Source organism: Lontra canadensis, unplaced genomic scaffold (genome assembly GCF_010015895.1).
Source record: "Lontra canadensis isolate GAN:19392208 unplaced genomic scaffold, GSC_riverotter_1.0 scaffold1, whole genome shotgun sequence".
NCBI lineage: Eukaryota > Metazoa > Chordata > Mammalia > Carnivora > Mustelidae > Lontra > Lontra canadensis.
This window is the reverse complement of record NW_022630995.1, coordinates 88731092-88751326: the sequence shown is the minus strand read 5'-3', so window position 1 is coordinate 88751326 and position 20235 is coordinate 88731092. Positions and strand designations below refer to the sequence as shown.

At 37.5% G+C, this 20235-nt stretch overlaps 1 protein-coding gene across 4 annotated transcripts in view; it reads right to left on the bottom strand.

The window, feature by feature from the left end:
• The window catches only part of PDE5A (phosphodiesterase 5A), a 146627-nt gene that overhangs the window by 56960 nt on the left and 69432 nt on the right, over nt 1-20235 (bottom strand). For all 4 annotated transcript variants that reach the window (XM_032858621.1, XM_032858646.1, XM_032858629.1 and 1 more), the window contains exons 8-9: nt 11007-11115; nt 9909-9996 (exon numbers count right to left, since the gene is read on the bottom strand). In XM_032858621.1, the coding sequence (XP_032714512.1) occupies nt 9909-9996; nt 11007-11115 (197 nt within the window). The remainder of the gene's footprint in view (nt 1-9908; nt 9997-11006; nt 11116-20235) is intronic.

Below are 20235 nucleotides of genomic sequence, written 5' to 3'. Positions count from 1 at the left end.
TCAAATTTCAGATAAGCACCTCTGTATCCAGGAGAATCCTATTTGCAGACAACTTTGGATACTACAAATAAATGCAAATAAAAATGACTGTTTGTTTAGAAATAAAAGCAGAATGAATCTTTGAAGAAAATCATAACCACCTAAATCTTGGCTTCTCTTAGAAGGTCAAATGTAGAGTCAATATAAATGGAAAATTACATCAACATTATGATAAATCTTGGCTGAACTAGTTCTATGGGATTCTGAGCCTAGTGGCCTCTCTTTGAAGGGTTTGGTGACCTTCTACCTCTGGGTTTAACAAGTGTTGTTAAATCCTTATTTCTTCTGTCTCTGAATATATAATCACAGAGTTCTGTTCAGGACACATGTGATCTTTACTGTGAGGTAGTTGTGACCATCCCTATTTCACAGATGGAAAAACTGAGTCTCAGAAAGGTTAAGTCATTTGCTCAAGTTCACTTAGCAGGTAGGCTTGTGAGGTAGTTGTGACCATCCCTATTTCACAGATGGAAAAACTGAGTCTCAGAAAGGTTAAGTCATTTGCTCAAGTTCACTTAGCAGGTAGGCTTAGATCTAAAATTCAAACCCAGCTTGGGCCAGTCCCCAAGGCCACCGTTTCCCACACGCTGCTGCTCTGTGCCCTTGTACCTGCTTCCGGTCACTGCTGGTAGCATCCCGCTTGCTCACACCTTGACCTGTGCTTTTTCACCGGCCTCCACTGCTCCCATATGCTCCCTCCTGTGATCCAGTTAACACCTTAGTCTCCTTCACCATAGATCCTGGAGGTGGCCCACTTCTCTTTCCTTTGCCCTTAAGATGATCCCTCGGTATGTGTCTTTCTCCCACTGGCTTATTTTACTAAATTCTACTCCTGAAACCAATGTTAACACTATATGTGAACTAATTAGAATTTACATGAAAATTTGGAGAGAAAAAAAAATGATCACTCGGTGTATCATGGTGGATTTTATTCCTGACTCTCTTTCTAGGCTGCATGTATCGTGGCCTAGAGATTTTATTTTTTCAGTTCCACTTCCTCAGCTAGCAAAATGCCTGGCCTATATAGCAGGAACTTGAAAAATGTTTACTGACTTAATGAAAGAATGCAGGACTGTGGCTCTGACCCAAACTACTTTCTCATGAAGACTATACTCTGTTATCTCTTATTTTTCCCAGTGCACAAAAGGATTTCATAGGGGCCACAGTGATACATGCTTGCACTTTAAGTCTCTTTATCACCATCAATGTGCAATTTATTTTTAACCCTACACATTAACCATACTCTCATTTTTACTCTTTCTTGTTTGTTGTGGGAGTTCTTCTACATTCGACAGGAAAGACATCCTTATCTATCTGCCTTAGTACCATAAGGATTACTTCTCTTACACTCCATTATCAAAAAATACTTTAAACGAAACATAATGAATTTGGACACTGCAAACTCAGTGACAATTGGCATGATCTTAGAAGCACACGTCCCATGTACATGGTACAACACGGGGGTCCTGTCCTCCAGCCTTTGCAAATTCCCAAATTATACATGTGGAACTGATTATCGAGGATCTGGCTATCTTCCAAATCACATTTTCTTGAAAGCCCGTGTTTCATGCCTTATCCTCCCATCAAAATGGAATTGCCTTTCAATTCTGACTAAAGTTGTCTCCTACTTGATGGCCCCTTTTCATAAACAGGATTTTTCTTTTTAACACTTCCTAAGAATCACTGTACATCCAGAAAGGAAAGAACAGGAAGGGGCTGAAGCCCCTGGGGCTGTAACCCTCTTGCACGCCTGTTCCAATCAAGGCCTTAGGAAAAGTCACTAAATGTGCATTAACAAGTATTAGTTTATACCTCTGGAATTCAAAGGTATCAAAGTGAATGGCAAATGCACCAATATCAGGAGTTGGCTGTCACAACCACAGCTCAGAGTGGAACAGCTAAGGTGTGTTTGCGTTGCAATCTACCAGACTAGACACAGATGTGTAGACAGAGCTAAGCTCAGTGCAAGAAAAAGGGTGAAGACGAATTATCTACTTAGGTGTATAATTTAATTCTTAGAAAGCAGAATGGACAGTGATATTTATATAGCATCCAGCTGACTTCTTTATACTCTTCAGAAAATTGAATTCTATGCAACAAAAATAGCCAAGTTAAAAAATAAGAAGAAAAAGGTTTATAATAAACAAACAGGGTCCCTTTATGGGATAAAATATAAAGCCCGGACACATTTACAGATAGGGTTTTTAGAACTTCATTAACAACTGGAAGAGTAGATAAAGAGTACAATAATGCAATTTAAAACTAATCACTTGAGATGCCACATCAACCAGCATCCCTATAAAATCAGAATCACTTCTCTACAAAAACAAAGTACTTAATGCAGAACCCAAAATAAAACGAAACCACTCAGCAAAAGTCAATTAATATACACAATCATAAAAGAAAATCCTCAAAAACATGAGGCGAAAACCAAGAGCTAGTGCAGTTAGCAAAATCTGTGCCACTGCCTATTATTAGAGCACATGAGGTACTGGTACTGACGTCGCTTCACGCGGTCATCATGGCAGCTCTGAGAGCTCAGCTGGTACCAAAGGCATCTCCAGCAATCACGTGGAAGGGACTAGATGGGTTTCTAAAATCACACAATTATGTTTCCTTTTCCATAATTCCAGGGATCGATGTTGCTACCAACCAGTTTTCCTCCTGGCTTTTTGACAGAGCAGGGGGTGGTCACTGAGATCCTGCTTGTAGTCTCATGTACTCTCTACTGTATGGGCTGGACTGCAAAGCCAGCATCCTGTCTTGCTATGTAAGACCTGCCCTCATCACCAATCTTGAGAGGTTTTTTTTTTTTTGCACTCGTCATTTGTCAATTATCTTAATCTGAGGTTTTCTGCTGTACAGCGTCTTGCTTTTAAGAGAAGCCTCCTCATTTTAAGATTATATATGAATCTATATTTTCCCCTGGTACTTTTACAGATTCATTGTATTACATTTAATTTTTTAATTCAACTTAATTTTTTCCCCAAATTGCTACTAGATTCTTAAAATACTTGAACAGTTATCTCTTCTCCAATGATTTGAATTGCTACCTTAAGTACTAGGGTCATATGTTTTTCAACTACTACGTACTTTTTTCACATTTTAATGTTTTTGAAATCAGTCTGCATCCTAATCAACTGCCTGTCATAGTTTAATTGAAATCATTTTTTTCTTTCTTGGAAGTACAGGAAATCAGCCAATGGCACCTTAGAAACAATGATCTATTATATACAATAATACTAATGTATACATATGTACCAGACTTGGGTCTGCGTTTACACTTTCTATTGTATTCCATCTACCTGTCCATGTTTTCTGGCACACATGATACTTTCCTTTTTTATTGTTGTTTTTGTTTTTAAGATTTTATTTGTTTGACAGAGAGAGAGAGAGCAAAAGAGCAGAAGCAGGGGGTAGCAGCAAAAGGAGAGGGAGAAGCAGACTTCCCGCTGAGCAGGGAGCCCGCTGCAGAGCTCAATGCCAGGACACTGGGATCATGACCTGAGCCAAAGTCAGACGCTCAATGGACCGAGCCATCCAGGCGCTCTGACATATGATACTTTTAAATTATGTTACTTTTACAGCATTATTTTAATTTCTGACAGAGCAAATCTCTATTCATCAACTCTGATTCTTTTCATATGTTATTCTGCCAGATGAGTTTTATAAATGTTGGTCACAGGAATTCCCCTTCCCTCTGAAAAAAACTCTTATGAGGATACGTATTAAAATTGATATAAATCTAATCTGGGGAAAGTTGATGTCTTACAGAATAGATTCTTATCATTGAGAAATGTTATGTCACTTCACTTACTAAAGATTTTTAAGTTACTTGGAGAATACTATAATTTTCCTCATAAAGATGCTACATATTTCTGGCTACATTTATTTTTTGCTACTATTATAAATTTTTTTTCTCTATTATTTTCAAACAAACTTGTCTTGGCAGAAATTAAAGTTATTTCTCTTTAATACCTTGATAACCAGGAACTTTTAGAACTCTCTGTAGAGAAGTATTTTCAGCTGATTCCACTGGGTTTTCCACCTCACAATCTTATTTTTTTGTAAGTTTTTTTTATTTCGCCTTTCCTTTTTCTGTATCTCACATTGTTTCCTCTCCTCCCCTCTGACTGCTTTGGTTAGAATTTCCTTCGGGCAGTAGTTTTTTGGTTTAGTTTTGTTTTTCATGACTTTAGAAACTTTCTCAATTACTTCTATGAAAAAAATTATTTTATTTATTTTACTTCTATGAAAAATTTAAAATTTGAGTCAGTATTGGTTATTACCAATTTTTATAGAATTTCCACATTTCATCAAAATGTATTACCTTTTTGGTATATTGTTTTACCTAACATCTTTTAAAATTTTTTCTGTATCTATAATTACATTTCCTTTCTCATTCTCACTTGTGTAGTTCTCTTATTATCCTCATTATCTGTGTTACTGGTTTATTATTATTGGGTTCCCTATTATCTCTTTTTTTTCACTATCCCTTCCCACTTCATAAATTTATCATTTCAATTGTTTTTCTCTGCTTTCAATTTATTCATTTATTGGGGAGCAGCACAGAAGGTGAGAAAGAGAGGTGTTATTTTTCCAATTACTTAATGGTTAATTCAAATTTTATTATTTCTTAATTCAGAAATGGCTGGTTTGTGTTGCATGTGTGTATCATCAATACTTGTAAGTTTCTGATGGATATCTGACAGAAGTTTGTATTTGTAAATTATGAACTATAAATGTAAATCTATAGTTGCTAATTAAATCCACTTCAGTTTTTATATTAATTTATTCTAATGTTCCCTTGTACTTTAACCTTCTATGGGATGCATACCAAAGGCTCCCACCACAATGACTACCAGTTTGTCCCTTTCTCCTTGTTTTTAATAGCTTTGGCTTTTATATATCAATGATGTTAGTTTATTAGAAGCATTTATGACAATTATACTTTCTTGGTGGATTTTAACTTTAATCAATGCAAAGCATCCCTTTACAGGATGTTTTTACCTTAAATTCGACTTTCTCTGATACTGTCATTGCTATCCGAATTTGCCCATCTTATGTAAAATGTGCTCTTATGAATGGTATAGATCTCATATCTTCCAGAAATTCCCTCATTGTTTCTAGTCCAGTAAAGGTAAGTTTCTGTTCTCCAACACTGTGAAGTTCTTCTTACTATTTTGTCAATCAATTCTTGAAAGTATAATTCTTTTTAAAATTATTATTATTTTTTTAAGATATTTATTTATTAATTTGACAGAGAGAGAGATCACAAGTAGGCAGAGAGATGGGCAGAGAGAGAGGGGAAGCAGGCTCCCCACCGAGCAGAGAGCCCGATGTGGGACTCAACCCCAGGACCCTGAGATCATGACCTGAGCCAGAGGCAGAGGCTTAACCCACTGAGACACCCAGGCATCCCTTTAAAATTATTTTTAATTTAAATTCAATTAATTAACATACAGTATATTACTGATTTCAGAGGTAGAGGTCAGTGATTCATCAGTCTTATATAATATGCAGTGCTTGTGACATCACATGGCCTCCTTAATGTCCATCACCCAGCTGTCCCATCCCCCTACCTCCCTCCCCTCCAGCAACCCTAAGTTTGTTTCCTAGAGTTTGAGAGTCTCTTATGGTTTATATTTATTTTTATATTATATATTTTAACTTTTATATTTTAATCTTATTTCCTTAGTTTTATTTCTTTTTTTCTAATTTTCTTCCAATTATTATTGCCCCTACAGTCGTATTGCCTGGAGCTTACTATAACTAAGCATAATTTACAATTCTCTGGGGAAAAAAAGCGGATACTTTAAGCATTATAAGCAATGTGCTTATAATGGATGACACTGCACAGTTTAATTATACTTGCATTAGGAATATCCTAACAAATATTTTTATAAACAAATGAGCAGTTAGTGATATTGCCAAATGGCAACATTTATTATGAAAAATAATGTGAAGTAGTGTCAAATTTAAACATATAATTTAGAATATTTATCTGTGGCTCAGACTCAAATTGCAACACATAGAAGAGCAGAGAATTAGGATAGTAATCAGCTTAGAACATACATTCAGTAGGAAATACAGCTGACCGTGAACAACATGGATTAGGACTGTGAGGGCTCACTTATATGTGGATTTTTGGAATAAATACAATATGGTACTGTAAATGCAGGTTTTTTTTTTTTATAAACACAGTATACTACAATAAATGTATTTTCTCTTCCTTATGATTTTCTTAGTAACATTTTCTTTTCTCTAGCTTACTTTCTTGTAAGAAAACAATATATAATATATTTAACATAGAAAATAAGTGTTAATCAATTGTTTCTGTTACTGGGAAGATTTCCAGTCAACAGTAGGCTACTAGTAGTTGGGGATTTAGTAGTTTGGGGGATTTAAAAGTCATACATGGATATTTGGGTGCCTGGGTGGCTCAGTGGGTTGAGCCTCTGCCTTCAGCTCAGGTCATGGTCTCAGGGTCCTGGGATCAAGCCCCGCATCGGGCTCTCTGCTCGGCGGGGAGCCTGCTTCCCCCTCTCTCTCTCTGCCTGCCTCTCTGCCTGCTAGTGATCTCTCTCTCTCTGTCAAATAAATAAATAAAATCTTAAAAAAAAAAAAAGAAAAAGCCATACATGGATTTTAGACTGCATGATGGGGTGTCAGTGCTCCTAGCTCCACATTGTTCAAGAGTACACTGTACATATTTCTCATACTTCATTGTGACAAAGGACTATAATTTTTGTTTTACTTTTTCATTAACAAAGAGATGAATATGTAAGTTATTTAAAGTGGAGACGTTCTCAGCATTTTTTTTGGGGGGGGGGGATGGGAATGGGACTAATTTCTTCAAAAACTGTCCTGAAATTGGCATGGAAAATTGGAGTAAGAATTTCTGGTAAATATGATTTGGGGAAAAAGGCATATTTAGCCCAATAAATAGGGGAAATAATTGGTTAAAATAAATGAATGCTGAATGAGGAAAATATTTCCTTAATAGCACTGGAAGCAAAACTCTGGAAACACTCTGTATTAGCCAGAGCACTAAGAAAACATTTGATATGAAACAATACCTCGGGGAATACAACAGGCCCCATACTGGTCTAATGTCTATAATTTCATCTAAATGTCAGTAATGGAAAAATAGGAGGGGGAAGTAAGATTACAAAAAACACATGGGCCTGTCTGCCTTTCTGCATGTAGCTCTATGGGGATTCTCTATTAGAATTACATAATAGAGGAATCTGGCCTGGGCTATGCAAGAAAAATTATCTACAGCCATGACATTTTCCATGCTGCATCTGTGGGCACAAAATACAGGCAAGAACTCAAATTTTCTGTTTTGTCACACTTTTGAAAGAGCAGGGAGCACTGGAGCTGTTTCTTCCTGTACTTGGAATCAACTTGAACACCCACCCAAACCCCCATTTTTTCCTTTCTTAATAGGGAGTTTTTCCTCTCTGAAAATAACATTTGCTTACTTTTGACTCTGTTATCAAGTAGGGTAACACGAAATGCAGGTCGAGTCTGATTACTTCAAAGGGTTTTTTTTTTTTTTTATGTTTTTTGCTCACTTGAAGGAAACATGACAGGATCATAGCATATGAATTTTGAGCAGAGCTGAAAGGTTATTTGGTTCAACTCCACAGAGGTGAGTCATGTGCTCATAATGTTGTAAATGGTTAAGGGAAGAGTAGAGCCAAATGGACACCCTGAGTCTGCTCCCACCTGGGGCTGTGTGCACTTCACTGACCCAGCTCACATTTACGTCAAATGCTGAGGAAGGCTGATATGTAACTTCCTCCAGTGACTCCCCATTCCCCATTATTATTCCAAAGAGATGCTGCTGAGGAAAAGCAAAGATGTGACTGGATGTGGTAAGGGGCCACTCAGTCCTCCTTATGAAAATTTACAAGGGAATAATGCATCCCTTCTGGAATTTCACTTCACATTTTCAAAGGTCAGAGGCAGCTTTGTAATAAGTCTTCATGCTTATATCAAAAAGCATTAAAAATATATATTTATAAGGTATATTTCTAATGTAGTTTTCACCTTGCAATAAAATCATATAGGAAATAAAATCTTATAATACAACGTTTCCTACAGTTTCTTTATTGCTTATGTTAGCAAACTGATGGGTGATAATCTTGATAAGAAAACCCCCACACTGCACACTCGTCAGCCTTTACTTTCTCTCTCAGAGCTGTGAAGAGTGCAGGGGACCAAATAGCCCAGCAGCCCAGCCAGGAGTTGCCAGTCTGGTTTCTGAGACTTGACGACGCAGTGCACTAGAAGACCATGGCTGACGACTGAACCATCTCTCTGGGGCAGAGTCACAGTCACTAAGTTCAAGAGGCTGCTCTCTAACACCAGAATATTCACGTGGAGCACAAAACAGATCTGTCCCGGGGAACAGGAGCATGTGCACCTGCAATCCCACGGCCTCAAGCCCAGCTCAAACAATTGTCAAAGCAATCGATGTATTTCCGAGTATATGAATAATACATTCTCCTCCTAGGAGTTAAGCTACATTGGGAAAAAATAATCAGAACAATGGAAGTCAGATTTGGAATGCTCAGTGGCAGACGCCACTGAAATCTCACAGGAAGGACGTACACCAGCAAAGGGGCTGGAAATCATCGAGCACTACAGCCTGCTACACCAGCTGTCCCCTGAGTGACGGCCTCACCACGCGGTCAGAATACTCTGCCCATGCCAATACAACTTACTACATCTGTCTCTGCTCGAGGAGCAAAGATTCCCTGACCCCCAGACAGAACCTCAATAGGTACTTGTCTTTTTTTTTTTTTTTATTTTCATTAATAATATCCCCTACCCCTGCCGTTCTGACTGATAGCCCTCCTTCAATAAAATTACAGTTAAGTCTTGCAACCTGGAAACTACTGAGACTTTTTAAGGTAAATTTATATTTCTAAGTCTCACTTCATTAGGGTTTCTAGTTAAAAGTTTGGCTTTTAGAGCACCTGGGTGGCTCAGTTGGTTGAGTGACTGCCTTTGGCTCAGGTCATGATCCTGGAGTTCTGGGATCAAGTCCGCATTGGGTGCCCAGCTCCACAGGAAGTCTGCTTCTCCCTTTGACCTTTTCCCCTCTCATGTTCTCTCTCACTCTCTCTCAAATAAATAAATAAAATCTTTTTTAAAAAAAGTTTGGCCTTTAGAAGGTCCTTCTGTATCCTCTATTTCCAAGTTCTCGGGACAATGTTAACAGTTCAGACTACTTTCACATGTCAGTCATGCATGACTGGCATATAAAACCTCAAAATTTCTGTACTACTCTTAATATAACCTGCAATGCCAAGAAACAAAAAATATATATATTTTTCAGAGGATGCATTCTTCCAACATCCCTAAGTAGGCATTTTTCTATTACCTTAATATAAGAATGTAAGCTCCTTGAGGGTGGGGATTTCCACTTTGCTCACCAATTTATTCCAAATCACTAGAACACTGGAGTGCTCAATAAATGTTTTTGAACAAATGAATACAATCTAAAATGTGAACCCCATATTAAAAAAAATCAGAAGCAAGAAATGAGACTCTCTAAATCAATTCACATTTTCAACTTGATGTCTCTCACTCCACAAACTATCAACACATTCTTCAACAAAAATCTCAACAATAATTGAAAAGCATTATAATAATTACTAAAATACATTATAGTTAAGATATTTAAGAATGTCTGCTAACATTTATCAACATAAAATTACTTGAAAATTCTTTTATTATTCCAATTTTTTTTAACACATTTTATTCCTCAAAATTACACTTGAAGTAAAGTGTCTGGGAACACATTTTTTTTTTTCTTTAGTAAGTGCAGATTAGAGGGAAGTAAAAGGCTTTACCTATCACTTTATTCTTCTTTCCATTTTTTATAGGTGTACAAAGCAAACTTCTAATGCACTGCTGGTTTATATTTCCTGTGTTTTCATTCTAAACAAAAACAGAAATAAAACAAAACAGGTACAAATTATGAAGAGACTGTTTTGCCCACTACGTGCTATATAAACTAGATCAGACATCTGAAATCCCTAACCTATTCATTTATCTTTTATTAGCTGTAGATAACATCAGAGTACAGAAAATGTATAAATTATAATGAAGTTCACGTAAATGCAATATGCAGCAATTAGTCTTTACATTATTAAGATTAATAAATATCCTATATTTCTTTTTTTTTTCATTCCAAACTTTCTAAGCAGCCTTTGATAATATACAGCAAAATACTAACACAAGTATTTACTATGCCGGTGTAGCAGATGTCTCAATAACTTAAGACAGGCAGAATCCATAAAGCACTACACTACCTCGGATGCTACATGCTACATACTTGTCTTTCTTTAGGACTGCCACTGTTTCTATTGCCCATACTGCTGAAGTTCTAAAGAGGTCTTCTAGATACTCAAATAACAAAATCAAGGCAGCTGCCTGAAAGTGCAATGCTTTTCCAGAGATGAGAGAAAAGACTAGAATTCAAAGTTTTCAATGCCTGAGAAACGGACTTTTGTAGCTTTGCTGTCAAAGAAGACATACTCATTTCTCCACAGAGCTACTCACCGTAATAGATTACCAGGTCTATAAGTTCGAGCCATATGGAACTTAATTTCTGAGGATAAACTCAAGAACTCCAGCAACACTATGTAAGGAATGCCATTGACATTAAGTAGGTAATAATTAAATTGTCTCATAAATTAGTTTAAGATAATTCATTATTATATATTACAGAGCTGAAAAGTACAGGGGAAAAATACTTGAGTACAGCTGACCACCCCTCAACAGATGTTATGAGCTATTTTATTTTCCTTCACCGGATCAGGGAAAGCACTGCTCACTCTGAAATATAGCCAGTTCTCAGGCCAGGCCTTCAGCTGAAGAGTCCCTAGAAGTACAGATCTGATGGGAAAACAGTGTTCAAGCTCCAAGTTTGAAATTGGTTTACTTACTGTCCAGGGAAATCTTTTGTCCTTACTGACATCCGGGATATTAAGTGGTTCCATAGTATTTTTGACATACTGAGCATACATGTAATTGATTCTGTTTGCATCACGTTCCCTGTGGAAAAAACAGATATAAGTTCTTCCTGTGCAGTGAAAAAACAGGGGCAAAACAAAGTTTAAATAAATGATAATATTAGATCCACACTAGCCTTAAATCATAGGTTAAAGTGTGTCTCTTCATTGGAAAATGCACTTTCAATGTGATGATTTACAACTTTGTAGTTACTATAATTGAAATGCTTTGAAAAGACAAAGGCCCACAATTCCTCAGCCATCTAAAACAAATTTTAAAATGCCATTAAGTAATGCTACCACTCCCGTTAATGGGCATGTTGATTTTTATGCTGTTTATGTAAAATCCGTAGGAGTTTTTCTTTTCATGTCTTCTTTTTTCATCAGATTATAGAATGACTAAGATCTAGTGCCTGTTTGACTTCCTCAGTTATTTACTTTCTCCACCACAATAGTCGTTTACACATTTCAAACCAAGGGGAAAATCAAGCATGCCTAGAAGAATTTTATTAAGCTTTTTTCTTTTTTTCTGCTTTGAGATAATTTATGATACTTTTTTAAATGAAAAATGTATCTTCTTCAAAAAATTTTCCTGAGGTTACAATTTTTTCCCCAGTTATTTCCCTGTTGCTTGCTTAAAAGGCTGAATATTAAAGATTAATTGGATGTTAGAGGGTACATAAGCACAATGCCAGGGCTGCAGCTGGGAAAACAAGATAGACCATGTTTTTACATCAGGAAACTTTGTATGTTCCCAGCAATGGGGATGATTTGGGCAAAGAGTGTCAGGTTGTGGAAATTTACTCAAATGATAAGGATATGCCTATCTTAACTATAATATCACTAACTGAAGAAATAGGAGAGTCTAATATTGAGAGATATTTCAGAATAAAATACATGCTTCTCGAAGTTCCAATATTTTCCCTATCTTTCATCTTCCTTCCCAACCCCTGCACCTCCAACCTGACCAAACTGCCTCTTGGGATGGCTGTCTTGAGCACTAGTGAGTCCACCAAGACTCCTGAAGGCGGTGGCCTCATTCCTGACCAAGAAACTTTAGCCTTTCCTTTCTTTGTAGTACATTTTAGTTTAAGTGTAATTTGGTCAAAATGGGTGAAATTTGACCCCACGTCCAGTACTGTATATAAGTGAAAAAGAATAAAGAGCAAATGACAATAGTCACATAGGAGTACATAAATGCCAGCATGGACATTTACTGAGATGACAATGATGATCCAGGAAGGCATGCGTACTGTCCAACACATCAGACCTAGGACCTGACTCCTCTTTCACTCATTAATTGGGTGGAATCTAAAACAATTTTAAAAACTATTCATAGATAGCTAAAGTCTCAGGAAAAGAAAATAAGAAGCTTAATAAAGATAAGAAAAATGGAATGGTGGTTACAAGGAGAACAAGTACACTGGAGAAGATACCCTTGTCTGAATCTTTTTTAAAAATAACAACACTGTTAATGACTTTTATTATTTTTATCACCATCATTATGTTCACAGTGGGAACCGGATGAAACCCAAAATAGTTAAGGGACTTGCCAGAGATCCTAAAATCAGACCCACAGGCATTAACATAGAGAAGGAGAAGTAATTTTAATTACCTTTAAATTAATAGAAATTGATTTTTTTAAATTTCCTGCAAATGTTCAGTTTTCTTAATAGTGACTTTAGTGAAAAATAAGTATTAAGATTTATTAAGTTATGTGATACATTTTGTTTCTTACTCTCTAAGAAATACTGGTGAATTCTGAGTCCCTGCACTCAACACAGACTGAGCACCTGCTCCACAAGAGGCACCCTTGGTGTCACATGGGAGACAAGCTTATGCAGGCCAGTAGCTGTCACAAGGAGCTTACAACCTGGCAGAGGCCACGACACAGCACAGACAATCCTTTCAGCTGCCCGTCCTGTTTGGGTAGAGTCCAGTGCCAAGGATGCCAGCTGTCCCTCTGTAACTCTCCTCCGTTCGTCTTTATCTGGACACACGGTCACCCAGAACAAACACTGTGCTGCCCAGCCACCATACTGGAAATTCTAGTCAATAGATGTAGGAAGACATATGGCGGCTTCTAGAAACCTCATGTACAAGAAAGCTGTTGCACGCTCTCTGCCTTTTCTTTCACTGCCCACCCCTGCCCCCCCCCCACTCCCCTTTAAAAGATGGCTGCGACAAAAGGAGCTGCATCCCTGACAAGGAAGGCAAGGGCCATACCTTGGAGACATGGAGTAGAAAGCCCCAAAGTGCCTGGGGGCCTGAGGCTTTGGGGAGCTCAGCTGCAGCACCCGAGCTGCTGACCTCTGGGCTTTTCAAGGAAAGAGTAATTAAACTGCATTCTTGTTTAAGCTACTTCTGTTTGGGAGATTTTATGATTTGCAGTCAAGCCTAATCCTCGCTAATGCAATTGGCAAAATGCAAGCACCACACATGTGGAGCAGATCAATAGCTAACACCTACATGGAGTGGATTAGGGAAGAGGAAGCATTAGAGAAATGTGTAAAAGGCGGGATAAGATTTAAGGATGTGGAGAAACACATCAGGGATGAAAGGGAGGGGGTTCCAGCAGGAAAAAAACAAAACAAAACAAAAAACAAAACAAAAAAACTCCTCAGCATAAAACACACCTTTGAAATGCAAGAGTTCTATCTATGGGTATTTGGAGAACACGAAATAGATTGTTAGGAATAAAGTGATGGTTTCAGGTTGAAGATGTTAGCCTGGGCAGACAGTGGATTATTCTGAAAGAACAATGCAAAGAATATGGAACTCCTTCTTTAACTAACAGGACTATTATGGAGACATATCTTGAAAGAAGTTGCTGTGGTCAGTGTCGAAGTTTTTACTGCCTATGTTCTCCTCTAGCATTTTGATAGATTCCTGCCTCATGTTGAGGTCTTTTATCCATTTTGAGTTTATCTTTGTGTATGGTGAAAGAGAATGGTCGAGTTTCATTCTTCTACACATAGCTGTCCAATTTTCCCAGCACCATTTATTGAAAAGACTGTGTTTTTTCCAATGTATATTTTTTCCTGCTTTGTCGAAGATTATTTGACCATAGAGTTGAGGGTCCATTTCTGCGCTCTCTACTCTGTTCTACTGGTCTATGTGTCTGTTTTTGTGCTAGTACCATGCTGTCTTGATGATCACAGCTTTGTAGTAAAGCTTGAAATCAGGCAACGTGATGCCTCCAGTTTTGTTTTTCTTTTTCAACATTTCCTTAGCAACTCGGGGTCTCTTCTGGTTCCATACAAATTTTAGGATTGCTTGTTCCAGCTCTTTGAAAAATGCCAATGGAATTTTGATCTGGGTGGCATTGAAAGTATAGACTGCTCTAGGCAGTATAGCCATTTTAACAATGTTTATTTGTTCTTCCAATCCATGAGCATGGAATGGTCTTCCATCTTTTTGTGTCTTCTTCAATTTCTTTCATGAGTGTTCTGTAGTTCCTCGAGTATAGATCCTTTACCTCTTTAGTTAGGCTTATTCCCAGGTATCTTATGGTTCTTGGTGCTATAGTAAATGGAATCGATTCTCTCATTTCCCTTTCTATATTTTCATTGTTAGCGTATAAGAAAGCAACTGATTTCTGTAAATTAATTTTGTATCCTGCCACATTACTGAATTGCTGTATGAGTTCTAGTAGTTTGGAGGTGGAGTTTTTTGGGTTTTCCATATAAAGTATCATGTCATCTGTGAAGAGAGAGTTTGACTTCTTCATTGCCAATTTGAATACCTTTCAAGATATGTCTCCAAAGGCAAAGGAAACAAAAGCGAAAATGAACTTTTGGGACTTCAGCAAGATCAAAAGCTTCTGCACAGCAAAGGAAACAGTCAACAAAACAAAGACGCAACCTATGGAATGGGAGAAGATATTCGCAAATGACACTATAGACAAAGGTCTGATATCCAAGATCTATAAAGAACTCCTCAAACTCAACACACAAAACAGATGATTACATCAAAAATGGGCAGAAGACATGAACAGACACTTCTCCAAAGAAGACATACAAATAGCTAACAGACACATGAAAAAATGTTCATCATCATTAACCATCAAGGAGATTCAAATCAAAACCACACTGAGATACCACCTCACGCCAGTTAGAGTGGCCAAAATTAACAAGTCAGGAAACAACAAGTGTTGGAAAGGATGTGGAGAAAGAGGAACCCTCTTACACTGTTGGTGGGAATGTAAGTTGGTGCAGCCACTTTGGAAAACAGTGTGGAGATTCCTTAAGAAATTAAAAATAGAGCTACCTATGACCCTGCAATTGCACTACTGGGTATTTACCCCAAAGATACAGATGTAGTGAAAAGAAGGGCCATCTGTACCCCAATGTTCATAGCAGCAACAGCCACAGTCACCATACTGTGGAAAGAACCAAGATGTCCTTCAAAGGACGAATGGATAAAGAAGATATGGTCCATATATACAATGGAGTATTATGCCTCCATCAGAAAGGATGAATACCCAACTTTTGTAACAACATGGACAGGACTGGAAGAGATCATGCTGAGTGAAATAAGTCAAGCAGAGAGAGTCAAGTATCATATGGTTTCACTTATTTGTGGAGCATAAGCAATAACACAGAGGACATTGGGAGATGGAGAGAAGTGAGATGGGGGAAATCGAAGCAGGAGACGAACCATGAGAGACTGGACTCTGAGAAACAAACTGAGGGTTTTGGAGGGGAGGGGGTGGGGGATTGGGTGAGCTTGGTGGTGGGTATTAAGGAGGGCACATATTGCAAGGAGTACTGGGTGTGGTGCATAAATAATGAATCTTGGAACACTGAAAAGAAAAATAAAATAAAATGGAGAAAAACAAAACAAAACAGGAGTATTATGGTGGCCTTAAACACGTGCCTCTCAGAGCTCCAACTATAGGAAGCATCTCTGATGGGTGTCTCTAGCTATTGAGCTCTATCTAGATCCCAGGACCCTGATGAAGACCACATCTCCCACAGCTGCTTCCAGATGAAGACTGAGCCCAGTGGGGATATGAAGGCAGGTCCCCTTCTGGGAGACCTGGGACTCTTCTGACAGGAGACCAGAGGTCTCCCCAGAAGTCTTGCCAAACTTTCCTCACAACTGCCCAGCTGTCCAGGATGCGTCTACAAAACACTCCTTCCTTCTTCACCCACCTCCACACTCTCTCTATTGAAGTATAGTTGACACACGATGTTAACTTTGGTTTCAGGTATACAACACAGGATTCAGCTACTCTGTATGTTGTGCTGTGCTCACAAGTGTAGCTACCATCTGTCCCCATACAGTGCTGTTACAATACGACTATATTTCCTATGCTGCAGGTTTCATTCGCATGACTTATTCATTCCATAACTGCAAGCCTGTGTCTCCTACTTCCCTTCATCTCTTTTACCCATTCCTTTGCTCCCCTTCTTTTCCCTCTTTTTCACTCTAGGTCAGACTTGTGTGGGGATCCACGGGTCTCCTAGCTCTGTCTTCTTTTATCTTTACAGGGGATTTCCCCTAATAAATTTCTTGCATATTTAATCCAGTCTTGTCATTTTTTCTTGGAGGACTTGGGCTAATTTTGACATCTAAAGCTTTTTGCACAGTGGCTATCAATGGAATGTACATGAGTATATCCTTGGAGAGACAGGGACATGGAGCTGGGGCTCACTGAGAAATTTTTGTGCTTTAGAACTAAATGGGAATCATTGCACGTTATATAAGCCAAAGACAGAAAAGTACATCAGAGTCACAGTAATAGCAGCTCATACTGACTTAATACTTACTATGTGCCAAAAATTTTCTAAAGCATTTTGTGTGCATTATCTCATTTAGTCCTTACTACAATCCTGCTATCAGTATCCCCATTTTACAGATGAAGAAATTGAGACTTTCAGAGGTTAATTCATTTACAAAATGCCCCACAGCTAGTAGATGGTGGAACTTAAATTTCAATCAGCCTGACTTTAGAGTCTACACTCTTTTTCTACTCAGTATGCACAGTTTTTTTTTTTTTAAGGATTTATTTATTTGACAGACAGAGATCACAAGTAGGCAGAGAGGCAGGCAGAGAGAGAGGAGGAAGCAGGCTCTCCGCTGAGCAGAGAGCCCGATGTGGGGCTAGATCCCAGGACCCTGGGATCATGACCCTAGCCGAAGGCAGACACTTAACGACTGAGCCACCCAGGCACCTCTGCACAGTTGTTTTTAATACTACTTTTTACAGTGTTACTAGTATATATATTCCAAGAAGGTTTAAAGAATTAATTCTATGCAATTGTCATTTTATGATGAAGATGTGCATTTATAAATTAACATCAAGTTAACTGACATGGAATTACAGCACTAAAATATCATTTTTCCTTCTAATTGGGTGACTCTTATGAATAGAGGCACAGAAACTCCACAACGTCCCGCCATCTGGAAATGAGCTAGTTGCTCTTCTGAAATTTGTAGGCAACCCAAGTCCCAAAACCTTCCTGTACTTTATCTCACTGACGATATGGTTCTGATAATTATGTATAATTTTCACCCTGAATATTTATTTTTTAGTTTTATGCTTAACATTGCAAGTCCGTCCTCAACGTATTATTTTAATTTATAAAGGATAATTAGTGGGTTGGTTGGACAAATACCAAATGAGCAATGCTTTTCAACTGAAATGGCTGGTCTAAAAGAATGATTTGCTTACTGCTGACATCATAGAATTGCCTAGCATTTCATCTCATGGGAGAGTGTTTGGATTGGCAAAGTGTTTAAGAATAAGCATCGAAGAGTCCTGAATTCTAGCAATAATTTCAGCAAGGTGATAAAGAGTCTGCTGGTGAAGTGTCACTATCAGTTCAGTCCTTTGTCTAAATGCTGAAGGCACCACACATCATTTTTAATTCAGAGGTCTGGCAACATTAGGCCTAATGTCTCATTTTTATTAAAATAATAAAATATATTTATATCATTTAAAGACTTTTTATTGTATTATTAGTATACAGGCTAACTTTAAAGGGCGCCTGGGTTGCTCTGTTGGTAAGGGTCTGCCTTCAGCTCAGGTCATGACCCCAGGGTCTTGGGATCCAGCCCTGCATCAGGCTCCTTACTCAGGAGAGCCTCTCTCCCTTTCCCTCTCTGCTGCTCTCCCTGCTTGTGCTCTCTTTCCCCCTCAAATAAATAAATAATAAAATCTTTAAAAAAATTTTTTTAAAAGAAATAAAATGTTTAGGTGATATAAGGCATTAGTGAATACTTTTCAATACTGTAAAATTAGTTAATGGATCAGTTAAAATGATCCATTAAATTACTCTCTTTTAAGGTAATCACACTGACTTATGTATCCTTTATAAAAATCTTTATACTAAGACTGTCTTGGAATGATTTTAAAAAATGGAAAAATACCTTTTGTTTTGTCTGCAGAGAGGGAACACAGTATTCGTCAGAAATAAATCGAGGAAGACTACACTTTTTAAAAATGCATATTTACCAGTAGAGGTCACTATCACACCAAATGGGCTTGTTCAGGTACCATTAGAAATTAGAGGACCAGGCTGAATTGGTAATAAAATCAAAATGCCAGTACATAAAATGTAATTATGTAGACTTATGCTGCTGTACAAATATTCAAAGGTAAATGTAGATAACTCATCATTTTATACTTTTTCTTGATCTTACTTTTTAAATTCAACTATAACATACGGTGTTGTCTTAGTTTCAGGTGTCTTAGAACAATTCCATATGCTTCTCAGTGCTCATCAAGATAAGTGCATTCCTAATCCCCTTTATCTATGTCACCCATCCCCTAACAACCTCCCCTCTGGCAACCACCAATTTATTCTCCATATTTAAGGATCTGTTTTCTGGTTTGTCTGTTTGTTTGTTCATTTGTTTCTTAAATTCCATATATGGTCATTTTATATCATTTATGTCATGTGTTATTTTCATATTATTTATAGGCTATAGCATTCCAGAATTTTGTCATACCTATGGATATATGTAAACACATTAAATATACATGTTTATATGTAGCAATTCATTATGCAATCTGAAAAGTGAAAGAATCAAATATTTATATGTGATATATATTTGAAAGAATCAAATATTTATATGTGAGATTATATTAATATAATTTTGATTTATGATGCTATAAAATTTTTGTTGCTTTTTATAAAACATTCCTTATAAAAAGCAACAAAAATTTTATAGCATCATAAATCAAAATTATATTAATGTTCTTCTTAGGAATAAGAAACTTCATCACTGATTTAGGCAGGAGATACCAGACTTTAAAAGGGATACAAACATAATCATGAAGACAAGGACTTACTATCACATATTCAGAAAGGACTCAATACTAGCTAAAGAACTAAATGTCCAATATGCCAGAAAATACAATGGCACACAGAGGGGTTTAGGAAAGAATACACATGGAAATGGGATACTTGTCATAACCAGCAATGTCAAGAGGGAAGCAGACGTTGGCTATGTAATTCCAACTTTATGAATGAAAAACTCCAGGTAGTAAAAAAAAATCTCTTGAGAGAACATGGTTTATCTACAGGCCCCAGTCAGCAAAAAAGTCCTAAGTCAGGTGTACCATGAGTTAAATGAATTTCCTTTCTGCCCCCAAGTTACATCTGTCCCTTTGCTAACTCCTCAAATTCTTTTAATCAGATAAAACGTATTTCATTGTATCAGACTGTTAAAATAATAGTTTAGAAGGAATGATTCTTTATTTACAAAGAATCACTTAGCCATCTAAACTTGAAGTCACTGTGGTCAATAGTGTCTCCATCTTGCTGAGGGAAGACATGAGAAGATAGGACACATGAAAGAGATGAGGAGAAGAAGGGGATGGAAGACAGGTATGCAGGCCTCACACTGATCCCAGGGGTCAGTCTTAAGAGGGTTTGAACAAAACCAGGTTGTGCACTTTAGTCTTGTGTTCTAAACTCAGACAATTGTGTTTTGCAATTCTGCTTTACATGATCTACAGAAATGATTTTCATTTCCAATTTTTTTTAAAGATTTTATTTATTTATTTGACAGACAGAGATCACAAGTAGGCAGAGAAGTAGGCAGAGAGAGAGGAGGAAACGGACTCCCTGCTGAGCAGAGAGTCCAATGCGGGGCTTGATCCCAGGGCCCTGGGATCACGACCTGAGCCGAAGGCAGAAGCTTTAACTCA